The 20,751-nt window shown below is 48.0% G+C and overlaps 1 protein-coding gene and 1 long non-coding RNA gene across 2 annotated transcripts in view; one reads left to right on the top strand and one right to left on the bottom strand.

The window, feature by feature from the left end:
- Kiaa1217 (KIAA1217 ortholog) overlaps positions 1-20,751 on the bottom strand; it is a 266,366-nt gene that overhangs the window by 27,031 nt on the left and 218,584 nt on the right. The window contains 3 exon segments of the mRNA XM_048367460.1: positions 3,072-3,238; positions 6,548-6,597; positions 7,162-7,266. Of these exon segments, the coding sequence (XP_048223417.1) occupies positions 3,072-3,238; positions 6,548-6,597; positions 7,162-7,266 (322 nt within the window).
- On the top strand, positions 2,035-14,930 carry LOC125366766. The gene is made up of 3 exons (XR_007213970.1): positions 2,035-2,045; positions 6,409-6,412; positions 14,086-14,930. It is a non-coding gene; the product is annotated as an uncharacterized LOC125366766 (long non-coding RNA).

Genomic DNA, 20,751 nt, shown 5'->3' on the forward strand with positions numbered 1-20,751 from the left:
ATTTTGCCTAGACTGGCCCCCCATCATGGTCCAAAGCCCTCCATCTTCTGAGGAGCTGGGATTACAGGCATGTGCCAACACATCCAGCCTCGAGAGCACTAGTTCTTATCCTGGGCCATTCTAGAACCAGCAGCCTAGCCTCTAACCCACACCAATGAAGTCACACAGTGTGTGTGTGTGTGTGTGTGTGTGTGTGTGTGTGTGTGTGTGTGTGTGTGTCTGTGTGTGAATCTGTACTCAGGCCTTGCTGGACCGGCTTTGCAGATCTGCTCCTTCTTCTCCTTGATGTCCCCTTTGTCCCGTTACAATCTCCGTACCCTTGGCCTCTGCATCTCATTTCCAGTCCTGTGCAGAACCGTCATTTCTGCAAATGGAGTGCTCAAATATGAGACGCTTGCCGTCTAGAGTTCCCAGTGATTTAATTATCTAATTACTGGAGCTAGCTGCCAAGCACAAAAGATTTCATTCACGTTCGTGATTTTATAACACAGCTCAAAGAACATTTGAATTTCGAATTCAATTTTTGTTCTTTGGAGACTGTTGTAGAGAACTTCACATATCTCCATTATTGGGCTGATAATCACTCTGGAGTTGCACTTGATTTTGGGTGTATAATAACAGTCCACCAAAGGAGAATTGGTGCTGCCAGAGCTTAATTATTATTAGTTTCTGCCTTACAGAGACTCCCCTGACTGAAAAAGCCAGCAGCTGGAGGGGAGGGGTGCTTGGGATACAGAGACATAATAGCATCGTGTGTGTGTGGGGGGGGAGGGCACAGTACTGAATTTCCCTCATTTGCATACTCTTCAGTTCCCAGAGCACCAGCCAAAAATTGAGCACCTTTGGCGTACTAAAGGAATTTGTGTGGTTTCCATAGCATGGCTAGCCCCTGGCTGAAGAACTTGGTGACTAAAGTGACTGTCCCACACTGAGCCACAGCTCACAGGTGGATCAAGGTGGGGGCATGCTGCGAAGGCCTCTCCCAGCCAGCCAGCCACCAACACCGCAGCCACAGCAACAAATGCACCTCAGTCTCCTTGGAAATCTCCCTGAAAATACATGGCATTAATGTGTTTATTTTCATTTTACTTTTTTTTTTTTTATTGGTGGTGGTGGTGGACTTGAACTCAGGGCTTGGGCGCTGTCCCTGAGCTCTTTTGCTCAAGGCTAGCAGTCTAGCCTTTTGGGCTAGTCTCAGACTGTGGCGTTCCTCATGATGGCTCCTGTGTAGCCTGCAGTACAAGCATACCTAGTTAGTTAAGTTTTGATGTGGGGGGTCTTGCTAACTTTTTGCCTGGGCTGGCCTTGAACCACCATCCTTTCAATCTCCACGTTCCCCAAGTAGCTGGGATTACAGCCACCACACCTGGTGGCAAGCACGACATTGACACGTATACCATTCCAGCTTTGTCTCTAAACTCAAACCTGCTCACTTTTGAGAGAGGATAAGGGACCACTATATAAATGATACATTCCCTTCTCTTATGAGGGGAGGACACGTTGTAAAGAGCCAGCAGATGGCGCTAGAAGGCAGGGCAGCGGGAAGAGGGGCTTCACTCCAGAGAGCAAGGCAAGAACCTGGCAGCTGACAGAGGCTTTCTGGCTTGCAGGTTAGATCTTTGGCCTTTGGAGTACTGAAACTATGAGCTTCAATAATTTCCTAACAATAAACCTGTATTTCCAGATTATCTTGAAATACTAGTGTGTTTCAGTGTCTGTAGCTTCCAGTTAGGAGAGACAGGCCTAAGCCTCTATCTGGAATTGAGTTACTTTCTGCAGGGGACAGTTTGTCCTGGTCCCTCCTTGTGACCTCGTGTGACACACTAGGCATTTGACTTTGTGGCTCCCCGACACGACCCTAGTCCTACCTAAATGTTTCATTTCACGGCAAAGTAGCTTTTACTGAAAAATTGCAATGCACAGAGAAGTTTACATAAGGGGTGTAAGGGATGGTATGATGTGATGGTGACTTAAGTAAATTTGCACCAACTGTCCTGCATATCCAGGACCTGACTCCAGAGACAGAAGGGTCTGAGGACGGAGCAGTCCCCACCTCACCCCGCCCCCCCCCAGGGCCTCAGGGACCATCTCTCTTTCACCTAGATTTTTCAAAAAGGGTCTCCCACCTCCTTCCTGAGGCTCCTGAGTGCTGGAACTATAAGGAAGGCAGTTACCACTACCCCTGGCTGTGTGTGTGTGTGTGTGTGTGTGTGTGTGTGTGTGTGTGCGCGCGCGCGCGCGGTCCCTTTGGTAGAGAATGAGCCAAAATCACTTCTTAGGCGTAGGTAGATTTATGTCACTAGCATGCCAAGCGGCACAGGGGCTTGTTTCAAATTTCTATCCTGATAGTACTCCTTGGGTGCAAGAAACTGTACCCTGTGGGTACTGAGAACCCGGTCCTCAGTAGCTTGAAGGGAGCTTTATGGAGAGATGTCTGATTCTGGGCCCAGCTGCTGGCACAAGCAGCCAAAAGTAGGTGTGAGGCTGGGCTGGGATGCAGACTCCAGATCTCCTGAAGACGTGTGCCCTCCCTTATGACCCTTGATACTGGATCTGTGGCACAAAGGGTCACCTCCCACCCCGGCTCCCATTGCCCTATAGTTCATCTAGTCCTTCATCAACAGTAATAGACACTTCCTACGAAATCACCTCTATGGTCAACCAGGAGTTTAGGCAAATCACAGCTTCCTGCAAATCCTCCTCCTCCTCACCATCATCCTCATCATCCTCGAAGCTGCCCGAAGCACCTTGATTGAGTCAGCCCCCTGGGACTGGCCCCTCTCCTTTGAAGCTTCCTTTGTGGAAGCAGAGTTGGAATGGGTTTTCATTGCTTGTACAGAGCAGGCCCAGCTTAAGGCAGCTGCTACTCACTGGCTGGCTGTGTGTGTGGGGAAAGTTCTAGATCAGGATTAGGAATGTGTGGGGAAATGCCATTATGTTTCTATTCCCCGTGTCTTCAGCGAGCCCCACGGGAAAGGGGGGGGGGTGAGGAGAGGGGAGAGCCGCTGCAGGTTGGGGGTCGGGGAGGAGAAGGCGGCCCAGGCGGGGCGGAGGACGGGCCGTGGCGTTACCTGGAGCTGCCTCAGTTGCTGCAGCTGCAGCCGCAGTTCCGCCACGCTGCGCTTCATGTCCAGCAGGCTCACGTGCACGGCCGGGGTGCTGGCAGGCAGGGGCTGGCTGGGAGGCCCCGGGGGCTCCAGGGCGCCCAGACTCTTCCCTCCCGACGCCTGGGCAGTGCCTGAGGAAAGAGCAGCAGGGGGCCTTAGGACGCAGGAGTCAGCTACAGCCCCATCCCGACACAGGCCTCGGTGGGCTCCTTCCAGTGTGGAAACCAGCAAGTCACGCAATGGGTGCGCGCGGGGCAGAACGGTGCCAGAGCCCAGCAGCTAGGCGTGGCATGGTGCCCGCGCAAGGAGCCTGTCTCCCCTCTCTTCTGCCTCTCCTTCCCTTCTTCTTTCCTTCCTCCTGTTCATCTCCCCTTCCCTTCCATCTTCTCTCTCCCTCCTTGCCTCTCTTGGCTCCTTTCCTCACTCCTTCCATCTTTTCCCTTCCTCCCGTCTCTCCTCTCTTCCTCTTCCTCCTCCTGCTCTTGCTCTCTCCCGCTCTTCTCTCCCTCTTCTCTCCCTCCCTTTCTCTGCACCTTCTTTCTTTCCTCCTGTCCATCCCCCTTCCTTCTCCTCTCTTCTTTGCTCCTTTCATCCTTCTTCCTCTCTTTCCCTTGTTCCCCCCCACCCCCTGCCTTCTTCCTACCAGATGTGGAATCCCTTTTCTGGAGAGATCGCCTCCTCTGCGGCCAGCCCAGGTCTTTCACATCCTAGTTCCCCACCATTATCTCAGCTCCACACGGCCATGGCCTTAAAGCAGGTCATGCGCACTGTCTTTGCTCAGCCTCTCCAAACCTCTTTCTATGTCTGTACTACACCTAGTTACCCACTCCCTGGCTCGCCTTAGAACCCAGGAGGCATTCTCAGCATCCACTCTCAAGTGATCAAGGTGAGCAATGTAATAATGTTTCTCACGCTTACCTGTGAAATGGGGGGCAGCCTCAATGTGTGGGTGAATGCAGTCAGTATATGCAATATGGCCTATGTTGGGGAGCCAGGCACCTCCAGGGAGGCTCAGGGCCTTTGCCAGGAGTACTGTCTCCCAGCAGTGCTGAAAGAGCTCCCCCTCCCACTCAGAGTCTCAGCAACCCCAGAGGGCAGGCGGGGTGACGGCTAGGGGAGATCTGAAGCCTAGATTCACGGTGGAGGTGGATGTGTGGTGGGGGTCCCAGCAGGTCCCCGCTCAGATTAGATCCCTAAGACCTGCCATCATGCTCAAGCCTCCAGAGCAAGGCGATACTCGGTTCCTTCCTGCTCCAGAGGGTGTAACGAGAACCAGGTTCATCTCCAGAACCTTCGTCCTTTTGATATTTTACCTTTCCCAGAAAATTCAGATTGCTCACTTATGTCTTAGCAAGTGTGCCTTTCATGCTTCGTGTACCTTGTGACAGAAAACACTGGTTTGGGACTTGACACAATTTGGCTGTCATTTTTCCCCCTCCCTCCCTTCTTTTCTTCCTTCCTCTTGTCTTTCTTTTATGCCAGTCCTGGGGCCTGAACTCAGGGCCTAGGGGCTGCCCCTAAACTTTTCTGCTCAAGGCTAGTGCTCTACCACTTGAGTCACAGCTCCATGTCCAGCTTTTTTGGTTAGTTAACTGAAGATACGAGTCTCACTGACTTTTCTGTGCAGGCTGGCTTTGAACCAAGGTCCTCAGCTCTCAGCCTCCTGAGTAGCCAGGATTACAGGCGTGAGCCCCCAGCACCAGGCTCTTGGGCTGTCATTCTTATTAGCTGTTTAAGTTTGAACTTCTTTTCATATAAAATATTAACAATAACATCTTCCTTGCAGAGTCATGTGTGTTAAGTGATCAAAGCACAGAACAACATACATGGTGCGTGTGTGCGTGTGCGTGTGTGTGTGTGTCAGGGCTTGAAGTCAGGGCCTCTCACTCTTGTTTGGCTTTTTCACTCAAGGCTAGCACTCTACCACTTGAGCTGCACCTCCACTTCTCACCTTTAGCTGGCTAATTGGAGATAAGAGTCTCACAAACTTTCCTGCCTAGGCTGGCTTTGAACTGCAATCTTTAGATCTCAGCCCTGAGTAGCTAGGATTATAGGCGTGGATACCAGTGCCCAGCACACATACATGTTTTAAACTGGAAATCCTTTCCATTCTTCTCTATCTACAGTAAAAGGGCATATTCCTCACATACTCAGAAAGTCTGGGCTTCCCTTTTTGGGTACTTTTGGCCAGGTGAGATCCTCGAGTGTGTAGGAAATTCCATTTAGTTATTTCCACTACAGGAATCATTCTTGTCTTGGGGCTTGTGTCCTAGGATTCTGGAAGAATTATCTGTTCGGGTGCTGCGCAAGGCTGCTGGGTGACAATGTCTTACCTGGATACATTGGGAGAAGAAACCAAACCTGGCAGAGATCTGGGGAGCAAAACGCATGGCCTGAAGCGACAGCTCCCTGTGCCCCCAGGGCCACTGCCCTAGCCCTACGGACTCCACACTCAAGGAAGCGACCCTGGCTTCTTCTACCTTGCTCAAGAAGAACATTGATAAGAATGCTTCCGAATGAAGACGTAAAAGCACTTATCATGGGCTAACTTCATGCAGGGGCTATGCAGACACCATCATGTGTGGGAATGTGTGTTCTGTTCCCTTATCAGCACCGTGGGACAGCTGTATCTGGAGGAGCTCGTGGGGCAATGCATGGAAATAGTGCCCTGCGCACTGCACACTCATATTATATCTCTCCTCTTCCTATGAACAACCAAAGTGGAAATCAGCATGCACGCGCTGATCAGAACAATGGTGCCAGATATGAATCATGTCGGGCCCGGATTCCGCAGGGATGGAAGCTTTTAGCCTTTAGGAAGTTCCTTCCCTCCTGCCACTCTTGTCATCAATAACAAAATAAGGGAATGAATGACTACCCCCAGAACGAACTGGCAGTTGTTCTAAAGATAAGTTCAGCAGTTGCCATGAACTAATCCTCCAGTGCTCGCCCAGCAGCGTATTGATCTCCGAGCAAAGGCTGGAGAAGCGGCCCTGCTGACTGTGGAGACGAACTGCTCAGCGCCGGCTGGAGCAGGGACCGGCCAGCCAAGGCCATAATTCCCACCACCCCGCAAGGCTGCAGCTCCCCCATCTAGGGGATATGTAGCACATCGTGTGCTGCTTGACATTCAACACACTAACAGGACTCGGCTCACATCCAACGTCCCCATAGATTCCAAGCTTGGGGCAGCCAGCGCTGTGCACCGTGCTCGGTGTAGCCACTGTCGCCACCCAGGGCCGGGCACACGCATACGCCTGAGACGCACGACTGCACGGATGAATGAAAACGGGAGGAAGAGGGCAGTGCTTCTGCCCCCTGAATTAATGATTACAAGTGGCACGTGAGCATCGGCAGGGCTACGGCAGGGGGCTCGGGGAAAGGCCGGCCACTGGGGACCCACGGGCTTCCTCAGGCTCCGAGCGCGCGCACTCACTCACCAGGGCTCTCTGTGTGGCTCCTGTTGCCCGTGCTTTTCACCACTTTCTCACTGGAGAAGAGAAAAAGAAGAGTCAGCTATGGGAAGCCGTCACCCCGAATGCCTCTGCCACGTCTGCCCCCTCCCTCTCGCTGCTCTAAGCAAGTAGCAGTGATGGGACCAGGTAAGCAATGAGGGCACTGGGCGTCAGCACCACAGCTGGCCAGATGTGAGCCGGCACCGGGATGGAGCGGGCGCAAGTGTGACTCAGATGGCGGCAGTTGTGCGCATGTGTGATGGCAGGCACCGTGCAGCTAGCTGGTGGTCCACGAAGCCACATGCACCGAGAAGCCCATTTACCTTTCTTGGGCCAAAGTGTTACCTTGGTCCAAGAATTACCAGAAGGAAAACAAACAAAAACCAAACAGATGAACAACAACAACAACAACAACAACAACAAAAACCCACCCACCTCCCTGATTCGTAGAGACAAGAATCTTTTCAGCCTTGAAATGATTATGAAGAAATGAATTTGAATGAATGAACCATCTTAATGATTAAAGAGAAACAGATTGAATCACTGTTAAGTGGGATGGCTTGCTTTATTTTTATTTATTTACTTATTTATTGTTTTACCTAGATGCATCTTTGCTACTACTTGTAATGGGCCCTTTAAAAAGCGCCGACTGGACAAGGCCAGTTAAACTAGCAATCTGCTTCTCCATGGCTTGCATCCTCTCTCTGGAAAACAAGAGAATTGTCTGTTAAACCTTTGTTGACTTTCAGACTGGTTTTTCCAGGTGAATGATCTACTTGAGGGTGATAAAAGGTACCACCTAGCAGGCCACCAAAGTTCACCCCAACCTGGCTCAGAACCATGAAGAGCCCTTAAATCTTTGGCTTGAGATCAAGAGTCCAGAATCAGAGCGGGTATTAAGCTGCTGGCCTCAAGAAAGACAGTGCACAGGCCAGCAGGGGTCTCCTGGGGATGGGAAACCACACCTTCTGCAGAAACCATTCTGTGCATACGCTGTGTGTTTCTGAGCATTCCTGCATTGCATTTGTTATTTTACTTTGCACAAATGGCTTGTCTCAGGGACCAGGGATGTCCAGGCCTGGTACTGCACAAACCCACACACTGCTAATCTGGTCTCAGCTCAGAGACATCAGGTTTTGGCATGAGTGATGGAGATGTGTGTTGCATGTGTAGTTACATGTAGTGTTTCATGGCCCAGGGGCAACATGAAACAACTGTGTCGTATCAAGAATAGGGGATAATCAGTCTAATGCCACATAAACTTTAGTCTGGAGGATTTTACAGTGTCAGACAAGAAAATGAATATCCCTAACAACTGGACCATCCCAAGGCATTAATAGAAAAAGAGAAATGAAAAGCCCTGAGCTATTGACCACAGACAGAAATGGTACCTCTCTCTCTTCAGGCTTTCTGCTGATACATCAGGCATTTGAAATGGGCTCACATTTCTGGTCTCCAGACAATGGACATTTCCCAGTCCTATGACTGCTTTCCCAAACACATTATAAAAATAACATAAGGGACTAAGAAGGGTGGTATCTTGTGTCATCCCCTGTGAACTCACACATATTTAGTAGCTAAAAACAGGGAAAGAAGAGAGGAGAGACTGTTTTAAGTAATAGAGCATGTGCCGATCGCATATAAACAATGCAACCCGGGAGCTGATGTTCAGTGGCCACCGATCCAGCCTGAGATAGGCGATCACCATCAAGTCTCAGCCTCCAAGGCCTCTAGTGTCAGCAATGTATGGTATACAAACAGGCTATTCATACACTGTATCTCTTAGTTGTAACAGAACTGCATTACCTGGTGCTCAATGGAGAAGTAATATAGCAACTTGTGAGCACGGGGCATGGGTCGTGGGAACTTCGCAGCAATGGACAACATTCTCAAGCTATGGGGCCTTCAGTTTTGCATCAGAAATATAACCTTCTACTATCTATACCCTGTGAAATGCTAAGGTTAATTTCATGATTCAGTTACATTCTCTGACTTCAGGATGCCATAAGCTTTCTAGGGTTTAAAGTGGGCATGCCGTCACAGAACTGAGTCTCTTGGCTACATGTAGCAGAATCTGGATAGTTAATGGTTGGAAATCAACCAAAGAGGGAAAATACGGCACCCAGCAACTGAGTATTGCTAGTGTGATCTCTCTACTCCAATGAGATGGGAGGGAGATGTCTCCAGCACTGAGTGTGGAAAGGCATCTCTGGGGAGAGACTACGTTCAGGCATCCCAGGCGTGCTAAACCTCTGAGCGCAGCGCTTCAGTCAGACCTGTGCTCCTAGACTTCTCTCGCCATAAACGGTCAACATGTCAAAGAGAAAGGTTAGTTAGAAGTTCAAATTAGGAAAGCAAGTTAGTAAACCCCCCTCAGAAACACAAAATTGGTGGACCCTCAACTTTCAAAGGTGTCTCAGAAGCCATGGGGGTGGGGGTGACGCTCCTGTACGGATGCACATAAACTGGAAATGAATGGCCTCCCTGGGGACAGGCACAGTACTGGGTAAACGTTGCCCGGAAATCTTATTTTACAGGAGTTTTCTCTATCCACCACAGTGCATTCAAGGAAGGTGCATTCAAGGTTACATGTCTGCCATCTTACCCCATCCCAGCAAGTGCCAAGGAAGCAGACAAGTCTGTAGCTGTAGAACAACCAAGAACCTGCTATGAGGTCCTGGGACCATGGTGATCAGGGCTAAGCCAGTGTTCTCTCTAATGCCTCGCGCTGGTCAGCAGTTCTCATTACCTTGTTCAACAAAGGAAAGCAGTGGCATTGAAAGCCAAAGTGAAGCACAGAATAACTCTGGACAAAGGATGTTATCTTCTCCTGGCTATCCGTGTGGCTAGAATTGCAGAATGTCACCGTGTGGGTTTTGTCACAAGTTTTCCAATGTGCCTTTGGCACCTTGCTTGGCTCAGTGGGTAACTTGGCTTCTCCCCTAGGCTTCCCTGAGATCATGATTTGAGGACTTTAGGAAAAACATTCCCTAATTGCATTCCATTTGCATATTCTTCAGGCGGTCTAGACACAGATGTAGAACTACCTGGGGTGACTGTGCATTGCCGTTTGGGTGCTTTGGAGGAAAGGCCTTGTGTCTAGTCCAATCTAGGCTCTTGATTCTCCTTTCAGTAGCTGTGATTGGGACAGGAACACTCCCATGGTGGTCTTTCCCAGGCTGTGTCATTGGACATCAGGAAGGAGACAAAATATATCAGATGGCTGGGCACCAATGGCTCACAGCTGTAATCTTAGCTACTCAGGAGCCTAAGATCTGAGGATCATAGCTGGAGCTGGGCCAGGCAGAAAAACCTGGAGACTCTTATCTCCAATTATCCAGCAAAAAGCTGAAAGTGGAAGTGTGGCTCAAGTGCTAAGGTACCAGCCTTAAGTGAAAAACCTAAGGGACAGTGCTCAGGCCCTGAATTCAAACCAGATGGTTCACTGTTATCTCCCTCAGCATTCCAACACTTGAGCTCGACTGTCGACGGGGGTGATGCTCTCTCCTTCTCTCCCAGAACAGCTGGGCAGACAAGCATGGGGGAAACTAAAAGGTACCCCATACCACTGCACATGCACACCAAGCCATTTACAAAAAGGTATCTCTTTTCTCCTCCTATTTCATCATGAAAGTGTTTCTGATTTCAGGATTCATTTGAGGAGATTATCTGATTTATAAATTCACAAATAAGATTGTCTTTCCATTTCATGGTTGGTAATCTGGAAACAATTTTATGGTTTAACTATATTACAGCAACTGGAAACTTAGGCAGCCTTCTCCAGGGATGAGATGTTATGAAGTATGTTTTAATGTTAAAAGGGAAAGTATAAAAGAAATGCAGTGGAAGAAATTAAACACAACCCTGTCATTTTATTGCAGTGGTAATTTTGTGTGATTCTCATTAGAATATTAAAAATGCTCAGGCTGATTCTTGCCAATGTCACTTGGTTGAAAGGCATTATAGGACTGTTATAATTACTGTTGAAAGGACGGCTCTGAAATGATTTCATAAACCATCTTCTATCATTCCATAACCACATTTATGTGATTAGTAGGTATGGTGAACTAGTCTTTTTTTGTGCCACAAGTCAGCTTGACTGAATGAATCTTCTTCAAGCCCAAATATACAACAAATAAAAAATTCAACATGGTCCCAGAGAAAGGACTGTTCTCAGGCTGGATGAGCCACTGCTGTAACTAGCTTTCTCATGACCTTGTATTTGTCTTTGAAGACAAAGCAATGTGTCCATCCTGCTGGTAGACCACTCTGTTAAGCATTTTAAAACAGTGACTCCACGTATATAACTTTTCCTTCCTTCCCTCCCCCTCGCCCCCTTCCTTCCTTCTTTCCTCCCTCCCTCTCTGCTTTCTTTCTCTCTCTCTTCTTCTACGATAATTGGGATTAAACATAGGGCCTTGACAAGCTTGCTAGGGAAGAGTTCTACTATCCCTCACCCTTTTGCTTCTTTCAGGTGGGTTTTCAGACAAGGTCTCATACTTTAGTACAGGTAGCCTTAGACAGAGATCCTAACTGCTTCCCCAGCAGCTCCCTTCCCTCAGAAAGTGAGAAATGGTTCACACACCAGTCAGTGGAGATCCCTGGGCACTTATCTTGTGCTGGGTGCCATGGCGGCTACTGCGGGCATGTCAGAGGGAAAGCACCACTGTTCTAAAGCTGTACTTTCCTCTTACAATATCAGCTTTCCTTCTGGGAAAAATCGAACTGAACGAAAACATTTTAGTCTTGACAATGCCAAAGGCATTTTCAAAAACTGAATAGTGAACAGGCTTGAAGCAGGGCTATGGCCCTGTTTTTTCATGCCTTAGTTCCATGATATGGGGTTAGAGGAGGGGAAGGAAATCCCAAAGTAATTAAAAACACCGTTTTCAGATGAATTCAATAAAACACTGGGATCCAAGTACTCTGAATTTCTGGGGAAGTCTTACATAGAGTTTTAAAATGAGCTTTCCATTTCTGCTCACATTTAACCTGCTGGTTAAGGAGGAAAAGACCTGAGCTAGACACTAAAGACTTTGCTCCCCAAGTTCCCAATAAACTGAACTTATCTCCTGGACTTATTAGGGTGGTATTTATGTGACTTCTCCCCTCTGTTAGGGAATGTGCAGGGTATCTGTGTATTTCTGTGCTCCCTATAGGGACTGAAACCCATCTCAGTGTGTTTCCCGCTTCTGAATTTGGAATTCCTAGTGTTCAAGTTCAAGTCCAGCAGCCAGGAAATCCCTCATGTCCTGGGATGGATCCCTATGGGCATATTCACCAGGCTTTCCAAGTTTGGCATGATACATTCTTCAGCTCTAATTCCAGGGATGTGCCACCCTGGAATTCTAACCCAGAATAGTTTTACCGTTTAAGTCAAGCAATCACTCATTGTCTGCAGTTCTCTCGTTCATACAACACAAGCCTTTTCTGCACATTGCTTTACTTCCTCACCGCTCACTGTCAGCAGTGAGTGCTGTCTGGAATACTTCCTGTTCCTTATCCACTATGCCAGTCAGCTTTAGACCACGGTGACAAATTATTTGAGATAACTAACTTAAAAGAAGGAAAGTGACTTGGCCCTGTCTCTTTGGGCCTGTGATGGGCACAGTACATTATGTCAGGAATTCCATGTTCACCTCATGGTGGCCAGGAAAGAGAGATGAGGAGGGAGGAGAAGGGAAGGAGGAAAAGAAAGAGGAAAAAAAAGAAAGAGAGGGCTAAGGAGGAGAATGAGGGAAGCAAGGAAGAACAGAAGGAGGAAGAGACTGAGGAGGATGAAGAGGACAGGCGGAAGAAGGTGTTAGGAGGCAGAGGGGAGGGCTGGGGTTCTGACAGCCTCTCCAAGGGCAGGCCTCCAATGACCCCACTCTCTCCCACTAGGACCCCCTCCTAAAACTTCACCCACATCCAATAACATGTTGGGTTGGGGGCTAAATCTTGTCAAATAGATATTCCACATCTAAACCATAACGTCCATGGTGGGTCCCACATGCCTTACTACATACATTCAACCCTGACAGGACTCCCTTGCTTCTAGGTTTTTGCCCAGTTTTCTGACTGAGGAAAATATACGAGCAAAAATGACTCCTTTGTCATTTCTATTTTTTCCCATGGTATTTCCACTGGACAGTGCTCCATGTGGTGGTGGTATGCGGAAGATTCTCTCTTTAGATAGCTATGTTTTCCCAAGGCATCTTTACATATAAGGTATGACGTGTACATACATGTTGCCTGTTTAAAGAAGAACAGACAAAAGTGGGACCCCATTTACATAGGTCTAGAGACAAAGCAACTTGTAATCTTTCTTCGTAAGTGCACGGAGGCCTTGAGAGAAAGCTCATTAGAGGATGTGAGGGGAAAGGATGTAGGTTCCCGTCACTGTCTCTGATAGTCCTTCACTGACTTGCCGGCGGTGATGGTTATTTTCTAAATAAACGACAGGAACAGTTTGGTGACCCATATCAACTTCAGTTCACTTCAACTACTTTGGCTGGGCACTGTGATAGGTCCTGGGGATCTATGATGCCCAAATACTTCTCCTTGATCCCAGATTTCAGATGATCTAAAGGACGGGTATGGGGGAAGGGGCTACACCCTGCCAGCATTCTTGGGGTTCCCATACCTGGAGGACTGTCATCAAAATGCTCTCAAATGATAAGACAAGGCAGTTAGCTCAGAAGAGCAAGTCCTCATCAGAGGTGCTACGTGAGGCATGTTGGTAAAGAATGTAGCCAGAGAGAGAGCCAGAAGGCCAGTACCACAGCGTCCCAAGGAGGCAAGGGGTAAGGGGAGCAGCACTAGACCAACTACAGTTTCCTCAGAGTGGAAACACTGGGCAGGAATTGACCTAGATTTGAGCTCCGACTGCATTACTCAACAGAGGTGTGGCTTCTCTTCCCTCTATGAATTCAACATGTACGCTGCACCTACTACAAGCTGCACAGGGTTCTAGAAACTGAAGACTCAGAAGCGGACAAAACATGAACATCTTTGCTCCTCCAGACACTTTTTGTTGTCCTTGCCATCAGCAAAATGAATAATAATAAAACTTGGGACACCAACGAACATGAAGGGGAAAGACAAAGCCGGCAAAAGGCATCGAAGAGGAAGAGGGCTTTCACATCTTAGGGTGGCAAGGGAGGCGCTCAGGGAGAAAGTGATTTTTGGAATAAAGACCTAAAGGGAGAGAATAAGAGAAGGGTAATAGGAGCTGATGCCAGAGGGTAGCAAGAGGCTGGCCTGTGAGGCTCACGGGCAGGGAAGGTCCAAGAATTCATCTTGCAAAGGACACTTTCCCAAGCGAAAGAGGGAGTGTGTGGTTCTTGCCAAGGGCAGCAGGGAAGAGTCAGGAGTGTTATGGATCCAGCGGGACAGTGCCTTTCCCCCCACAGGCGGCCCATGTGAGGGGCTTTTGACTGAATGTGATGGAGGGATGTGAGCTGTAAAAAGAAGCCACGCAGGGACTTGCATTTTCTTAGCATTCCTGTGGTTTCTTTGCTGGTTACAGGCTGATGTGGGAGAAAGGCCAGAAATGGCCTCCCTGAACCTATGTCTTTGGGTTGGAGAGGAATCCATCAGGTAGGTATTTGGGGGGTGAAATCTCAAGGAAGAAGAAACAAGTACAAAGTCACAAAGGGAGGAAAATCCCCAAGTTCAAAGCAGGAAGCGGTGCATGTGGAGTGGCGCTGTTAGCAAGGAAGTCAGCATTTGGAAGTTAACATTTGGATCTTGAATGTTTGCCCAAGACTTTTGTGTTATACACTTGGTCCCCACCCTCTGTGGCACACTGAGAAGCAGGGGGGTCTTTAGGTGGTGGAGGGGGGGGTCCCACAAGAGGAAATTAGATTATTGTGTATGTGTCCCCTTGAGGGAGAAGGATGACAAGGTCTCCTAAGTCTTCCACCTCCTGCTGTTAAATGCGTATCCATGGCTCTATGCCCCCCATCCTAGAAAGATCACAACGGAAACCAACTCCACTTAAGACTTCTAGAAGTGCAAGAGTCTCTAGTGGCTTCATAGTCCTTCCCATTCTCTCTGTCATCTTTTTTCCCTTCCCCCTTTGGCCAGTGATGGGGCTTGAACTAAGTGCCTTGTGCTTGTAGGTTGGTACTCTGCCACTTGAGTTATGCCTCCAGCCTAGCATTTTGCTGATTATTTTGGAACTGAAGGCTAGCAATTTTTTCTTCCTGAACTGGGTTCAAACAAGGATCCTCCAGACCTCAGCCTCCTAAGTAGCTAGAATTACAGGAATAAGTCACCACACTTGGCTGATTCTTAAACTACAACAACAAAAACAAGCAGAAAGAAAGGTGTGGCAGGCAGGGCAAGTAGGTAAGGCTCAGTGACAGCCAGGCCTGGCTCCCAGGTGCACAATCAACCTCTGCCATTCCAACAGCATTCTTCCTGGTAGGGCATCACGTGGGACTGCTCCAGTGGCCTTCCGTCTAGTTCACAGTTCACCTTTGTGCAGGCTGCCGTGGGGGCGGCAGACGGTTCCCAACAACCGGTTTTATGTCAATAGGACTGACTGACAGAAGAGATCATTCCAGTTCACAAAGCATTCTGGTACCTACCCACTCCATGTGAGAAGAAGTGGCCATCTCCATGCCCCAGCCTCGGACTCAGAGCCTCACCCAGCAAGGCAGGGACCTGGGATGCGCACAGGCTCCCCGGGTAGTGCTCCCCGGCGGTGCTCCCCCAGCAGTGCTCCCTGGGCAGTGCTCCCCCGACAGTACTCCCTGGGCAGGGCTCGGTACAGTGGCTCTGAGCGGCCGGCTTGGGTGACTCATGGCCGGGGTGAGGCACTTAACTTCCTGTTGGCTCCCCACTGGCAGCCAACATGAAACCACTTGTTTTGTCTTTTCTTTGTCTTCCCTGAGGGAATCTTTCCCACCACGCTGTGGGGAGTGACTGCTCACTTCTGCACAGGTAGACGCTGGCAGGCAGCGCTGTTCTGTCACTCTCTAGTGTACTGTTTACCCTCTAGTGAGAGATAGTGTCAGAAGCTATGAAGACGGGGCCTCTTGAGCTCTGATCCCCACGCCCACCTTTTTTCTTTTAAGGTAGGGTCTTGCTATGTGTCCCAAGCTGACCTTGAACTCATCACCCTCCTGCCTCAGCCTCTGGAGTAGCCAGGAGTCTGGGTACCCGCCACTGAGCCTGGCTCGTGCCGATTTTGTGACCTGTAAGATCTTAGGGTGAAGCTAATGACACGCAGGGAAGGACGGAGGGCGCTTTCTACATGTGGCTTCTCTGATGGGTTTGGTTTTTTCCATCTTATCTTCCTAGCTACTTGGGCAGGATGGACGAAGTAGGGACACGTGACCTTCATTACAAAGACGGTACTGGCTTTCACACAATGAATCCTAGCTATTCAGGAGGTTGAGATCTGAATATTGTGGTTCAAAGCCAGACTAAGCAGGAATGTCTGTGGGACTCTAAGCTCTAATGAACCACCGAGAAGCCTGAAGTAGAACTGTAGCTCAAATGGTAAAGCACTGACTTAAGTTAACAAAGCTACCCAAGAGCTCAAGGCCCTGACTTCAAGTCTCAATAGCAGAGCAAAAAATAATCATAGATAAAAATATGGACAGGGCATAAGGATGAGAGAAGCATTTACATGAGGATCTGCAGTCCTGGCGCCACTAAGACATCTCTGCTGTTGTAGTCTGTAAAGTGACACGTTAGGACAATGTTCACCAAAGTTCCTTCTCATCTGAGGGGACAACGAGGGGAACAGACTTGCGGTGATCCATCTCAGATGGCATGCGTGGACTGGGTAATACAGACTACTTAAGACCTGCCATTTGGGAAGTTAGAATGAATGCTTAGACCTGGCTATAGCTGTGAATCATATTAGTCATGCAAATAAAGTCCAGAGTTCAAGTAAGGATAAACGTACTCTCCTGATCTGTATCAGAGGGGTTAAGGAATCCGGAGCAAGGCTGGCGCGGCCTGGGCTTCGGCAAGCAGGACTTGTCACCTGCAGAACCCCAGGCTTCTCAGGCAAGTCCCATCCTCAGCCTGGGGGGCCGCCACACTGACTCCCCACTGAGCTGCTCTTGCCACCTCTGATGGAGGCTGGATCTCTGCCTAACTATGCCTTCCCTTTGAAGGCATTCCAGCTGGTGAGCGAGGGGAATTATCTGATCTCTCAGCAGTTAGGCAACTCCGGTTTCCTTTCTCGGTTCAGAATTAAGGCTTCTGATTGACAGCAACTCATGAATATTCCAGAGAGAGGCACAGTGTAATCAAATTTGTGACAGATGATGTGTTTTATTCTTCCCCTTTTGAGAATCTAGTTTAAAGTAAATACAGGGGTTGGGTATGATGGCTCACACCTGTAATCCCAGCTACTCAGGAGGCGAAGATTGGTAAGGACGTGGTTTGAAGTCAGCCTGGGCAAAACTTTACCAAGATGCCACCTCAACCAATAAGCCGGGTTTAAGGGTGCATGCCTATTCTCCCAGCTATGAGGGAGACTTTAGGTTGGAAGGTCACTGTCTAAAGCCACCTTGAGCAAAACCATAAGACTGTATTTGAAAAATAGCTAAAGCAAAAACAGGCTAGTGGCATGGCTCAGATTGTAAGCAGATACTTAGCAAGATTGAGGCCCTGAGTTCAACCCCCAGTCCCACCAAATAAAAAATCAAGAAACAATGACCATGTGGTAGTCCCTCTTTAGTACTCTGGACCGAGGGTCTTTGCTGCAAGAGTAGTGCTGTCTTCATAAATCTGCTGGTTGTTCGCATGTGTTTATCACACATTTGTTACCTGAACTCAGAAGTCTAAGAAATAACTAGCAAATATTACTATCCTTCAAAGGCATATGCCTGTGAATCCAGCAATAAATTTAATTTATTGGAAGGTGCTTGATTTCTCAGACTGGCAAAGTATACCATGGCTTTGTTTGCACAGGTATCATATTGGTAGAACCCCAGTGAATTCTGGGTGAAGACCAGTCTGCCTTCTCAAGCACTCTGCCTCCGCTGACTACGGGCTCGCCTCCGACGCTAGACCATCCTGACCTGCTGACAAAGCCTCTCTGGTCAGGACGACTTTGGGGAAGGGTCCTCTTCTAAATTCTTATCAACTGCTGTCTGCACCACTCCACTGGAATTGATTATGCACAAGCAGTGCCCCAGATGATGCAGCCTTGTAATTGGAAGCTTTGCTTGTCCTCCCATTGTTTTGGACTTGCGATAAGTGCTGGCTGGGTCTCCAGCTGGCACAGAAGCCTCTCGAACCTACAATGTATTATTAGTCCTATTATTTTCAAAGAGCAATCGTGTTCTAACTTCCCATCTGGACTTCCAAACATTGGGAAGAGATTTCCCCACTGGAATTTAAGCCTTTGGGAGTCACCTCAACGCCAGCAAGCCCTCCTCCCTCCTCGCTTTGTTGCCAGGAGACACTGTCACTCGTGGGATGGCAAGAGCACCCCAATGGCTGTCTCCTGAGAAGCTGAGATTATAGGTGTCAGCCACCTTGCCCAGCTTGTGTTGTCTCTAACAAACTGCTTTCTCAAAAGGAAGAACAAACAATGGCTATTAATTTGTTCCCCCAAAAAGTGTGCCTGTGAATCTTTCTTTGGCATTTCCAAGCCAAGAGAAAGGCCCAGAATGAAATCCCACACTGTAGGAGTTCAGTAGGCCTGGGAGCTCAGGAGCTTCCTACACTTTATTGTGGTATACGCTTAGATGGGTCTGAGTTTTTCATGTTTATGGTTATAGTTGTGCTTGACAACCTCATCTAAGTTTCTTTGTGACCAACAAAGCATTCGGTTCATAGTCACATACATTACAGGGGCTCAATAAATATTTACTGACCCATAACTAGAGCACCATGAAAAAGCATTTCAAACAAGAGCTGAGCTGGTGCTGCCAGGCATCTAGACAGATAACCTGGTTATTTCTACCCTTCTCAGTCTTTACCATCCGTCCACCTGGCAGTTCCGAAGCAATCTTAAATGTACGCCCTAAACCTCTCCTGTCTTTTTGCCTCTAGCCTGAAGAAGATGAACAACCCTGACTACTTTCCTGAAATGGACTTAAAAGTAGAACAAGGACTGGGCATGGTGCTGCATGCCTATCGTTCCAGTATTTGAGAGATAGAGGTAGGAGACTCATAGTCAATGTGAAACACAGGAAAAAAAGCATGAGACTCTACATGAAAAATAGACCAAAGCAACAAGTACTGGGGGTCTGGGTCTGATGGTAAAGCACTTGCCTTGCTCCTGAGTTCAAATCATAGTCCTTCCAAAACAAAAGGTTTTGGTACTCTAAATATTCTACTTTGACCTTTATATACAGGTAATTCTGCTTTCTGTTCACTTTTAGTTTTACTCTCTCTTAACCCAGAAGTTCCATCTTTTTGTGTTTTCTGGTATTACATTAAAAATAGGTCTCACTGTCTCTTCAGGCAGTCCTGATTCTAGTCATCTCTGTGGATTTATCTTCTTTTTATGAATATTTAGTAGAGTGCTTTGCACAAAGTAGGAAGCTTCAGGTACTTAACCTGTTTGTCAGCACTGGGATTTGAACTCGGGCCCTTGGGTTCCTTAGGCAGGCATTCTACCACCTGAGCCATGCCTCCAACCCTTATTTATACTGCTCAGTAGTTAGTACAAATGAGTAAAAGAAGAGCAAGATTCTATAATTTTTCAGACTCCAATAGCTAACAAGTATTGGAACTGAGTTTTGAACCTGGGCGGTGTGGCTTTGAAGTCTACTATAAGTTATTGCCTCTGTGGATAATGGACAGAGTGAATGAACCAACTGAGGAGGTAAGAGCAATGTCTGGAAACATCTTCACTGTTGGGAGTAGGGAGGGATTAGGGAGTAGTTGGTCCCCCACAAGGCAGCCCCCTCTGACAAGTCATCACACCCAACTCAAGCAGAGGAGTGCCAAGTGTACCCACTCTGAGGACTGCTGGTGTGGGTCGCAAGTAAGAAGAGGAAAAAAACAATCTTTCTTTTTCAGACCACTCAGACCACTGCTCTCTAGCAAGATAAAACAGTTCAGAAACTCATCAAAGGTCTGCCGGTCATCATAGCCATTTTAAAATGACATAGACCTAAATTTAAACTTGCATCGGATCAACTGCTAAGCCAGAAATGCATCAGGCCCCAAAGTTACCAACACAATCACATTTAATGGTGTAAAATGAGAATGCATTGTAAATAATCGGAAACAGACACAGCTACTGGTTAGCTCACAGGCTTTCTTTGTGCATGTAGGTTTCCTCCTTTTGCTTTCTAATTGGCTCCTGGCTGTAATTCTCCTGCTCCTCAGACACCCCAGCAAGCTCTCACGTGGCTGCTTCTCCAGCACAGGGGCCCCGACAAGGCAGGAATGCACTCCTAGTTCCTTGAACTTGGCAGCTTTCTGTGCGCAACAATGGACACGGGGGATGTCAGCTCAAGTTCGCAGTGTATGGAAAATTATATTCCATGCAAGGCGAATGGGCCACACATTTATAAAGAAGTTATTTGTTGCTTGACAGTGAGCACCCCTGAATTCTGTTATTTCCATGAAGGTATTTTACATTATGTGATCTGAACTACAAGCAGAAAATAGCAAGACATAAATGTTCTAAATGTTCTAGAGTGTTTCCTTGATCTTTCCCTCCCTCCCTTTACTCTGTGTTTCTCTCTTTCCACACACACCCCCTTCTTTCTTTCTTTTCTTTTCTTTTCTTTTTTTGTCTCAAACTCAGGGCTTGGACACTGTTACTTAGCATTTTCCCTCCAGGCTAGTGCACTACCACTTAAGGCACAAATCCACTTTCAGCTTTTTGGTGGTTAATTGGAGATAAGAGTCTCACAGACTTTCCCTGCCCAGGCTGGCTTTGAACTGCCATCCTCAGGTCACAGCCTGCCGAGTAGCTAGGATTCCAGTTGTGATTTACAAAAGTACCTAGCAAATATTACAGCCCCTACGGGCTGTTTCAGGTGTTGTGGATGGAGTAATTAATGATGCTGCTTAATGAAGCAATTTTATGGCCAAGGAAAGACTAAACCACCTTGGACACAGTGTCTCTCTGTCACCCTCTCCCAGTCACTGGGACTAACTTTCCTCTCAGAAGCTCAGAGAAAGGGAGATAACTGGGAAAACCCCTGAAACACTCCAAGACTATCTTTCTAGAAGGTGTGTGTCTGACCCAGTGTTTCTGGGAAGGACAACCT

This window comes from Perognathus longimembris, chromosome 18 (assembly GCF_023159225.1).
Source record: "Perognathus longimembris pacificus isolate PPM17 chromosome 18, ASM2315922v1, whole genome shotgun sequence".
Lineage (NCBI taxonomy): Eukaryota > Metazoa > Chordata > Mammalia > Rodentia > Heteromyidae > Perognathus > Perognathus longimembris.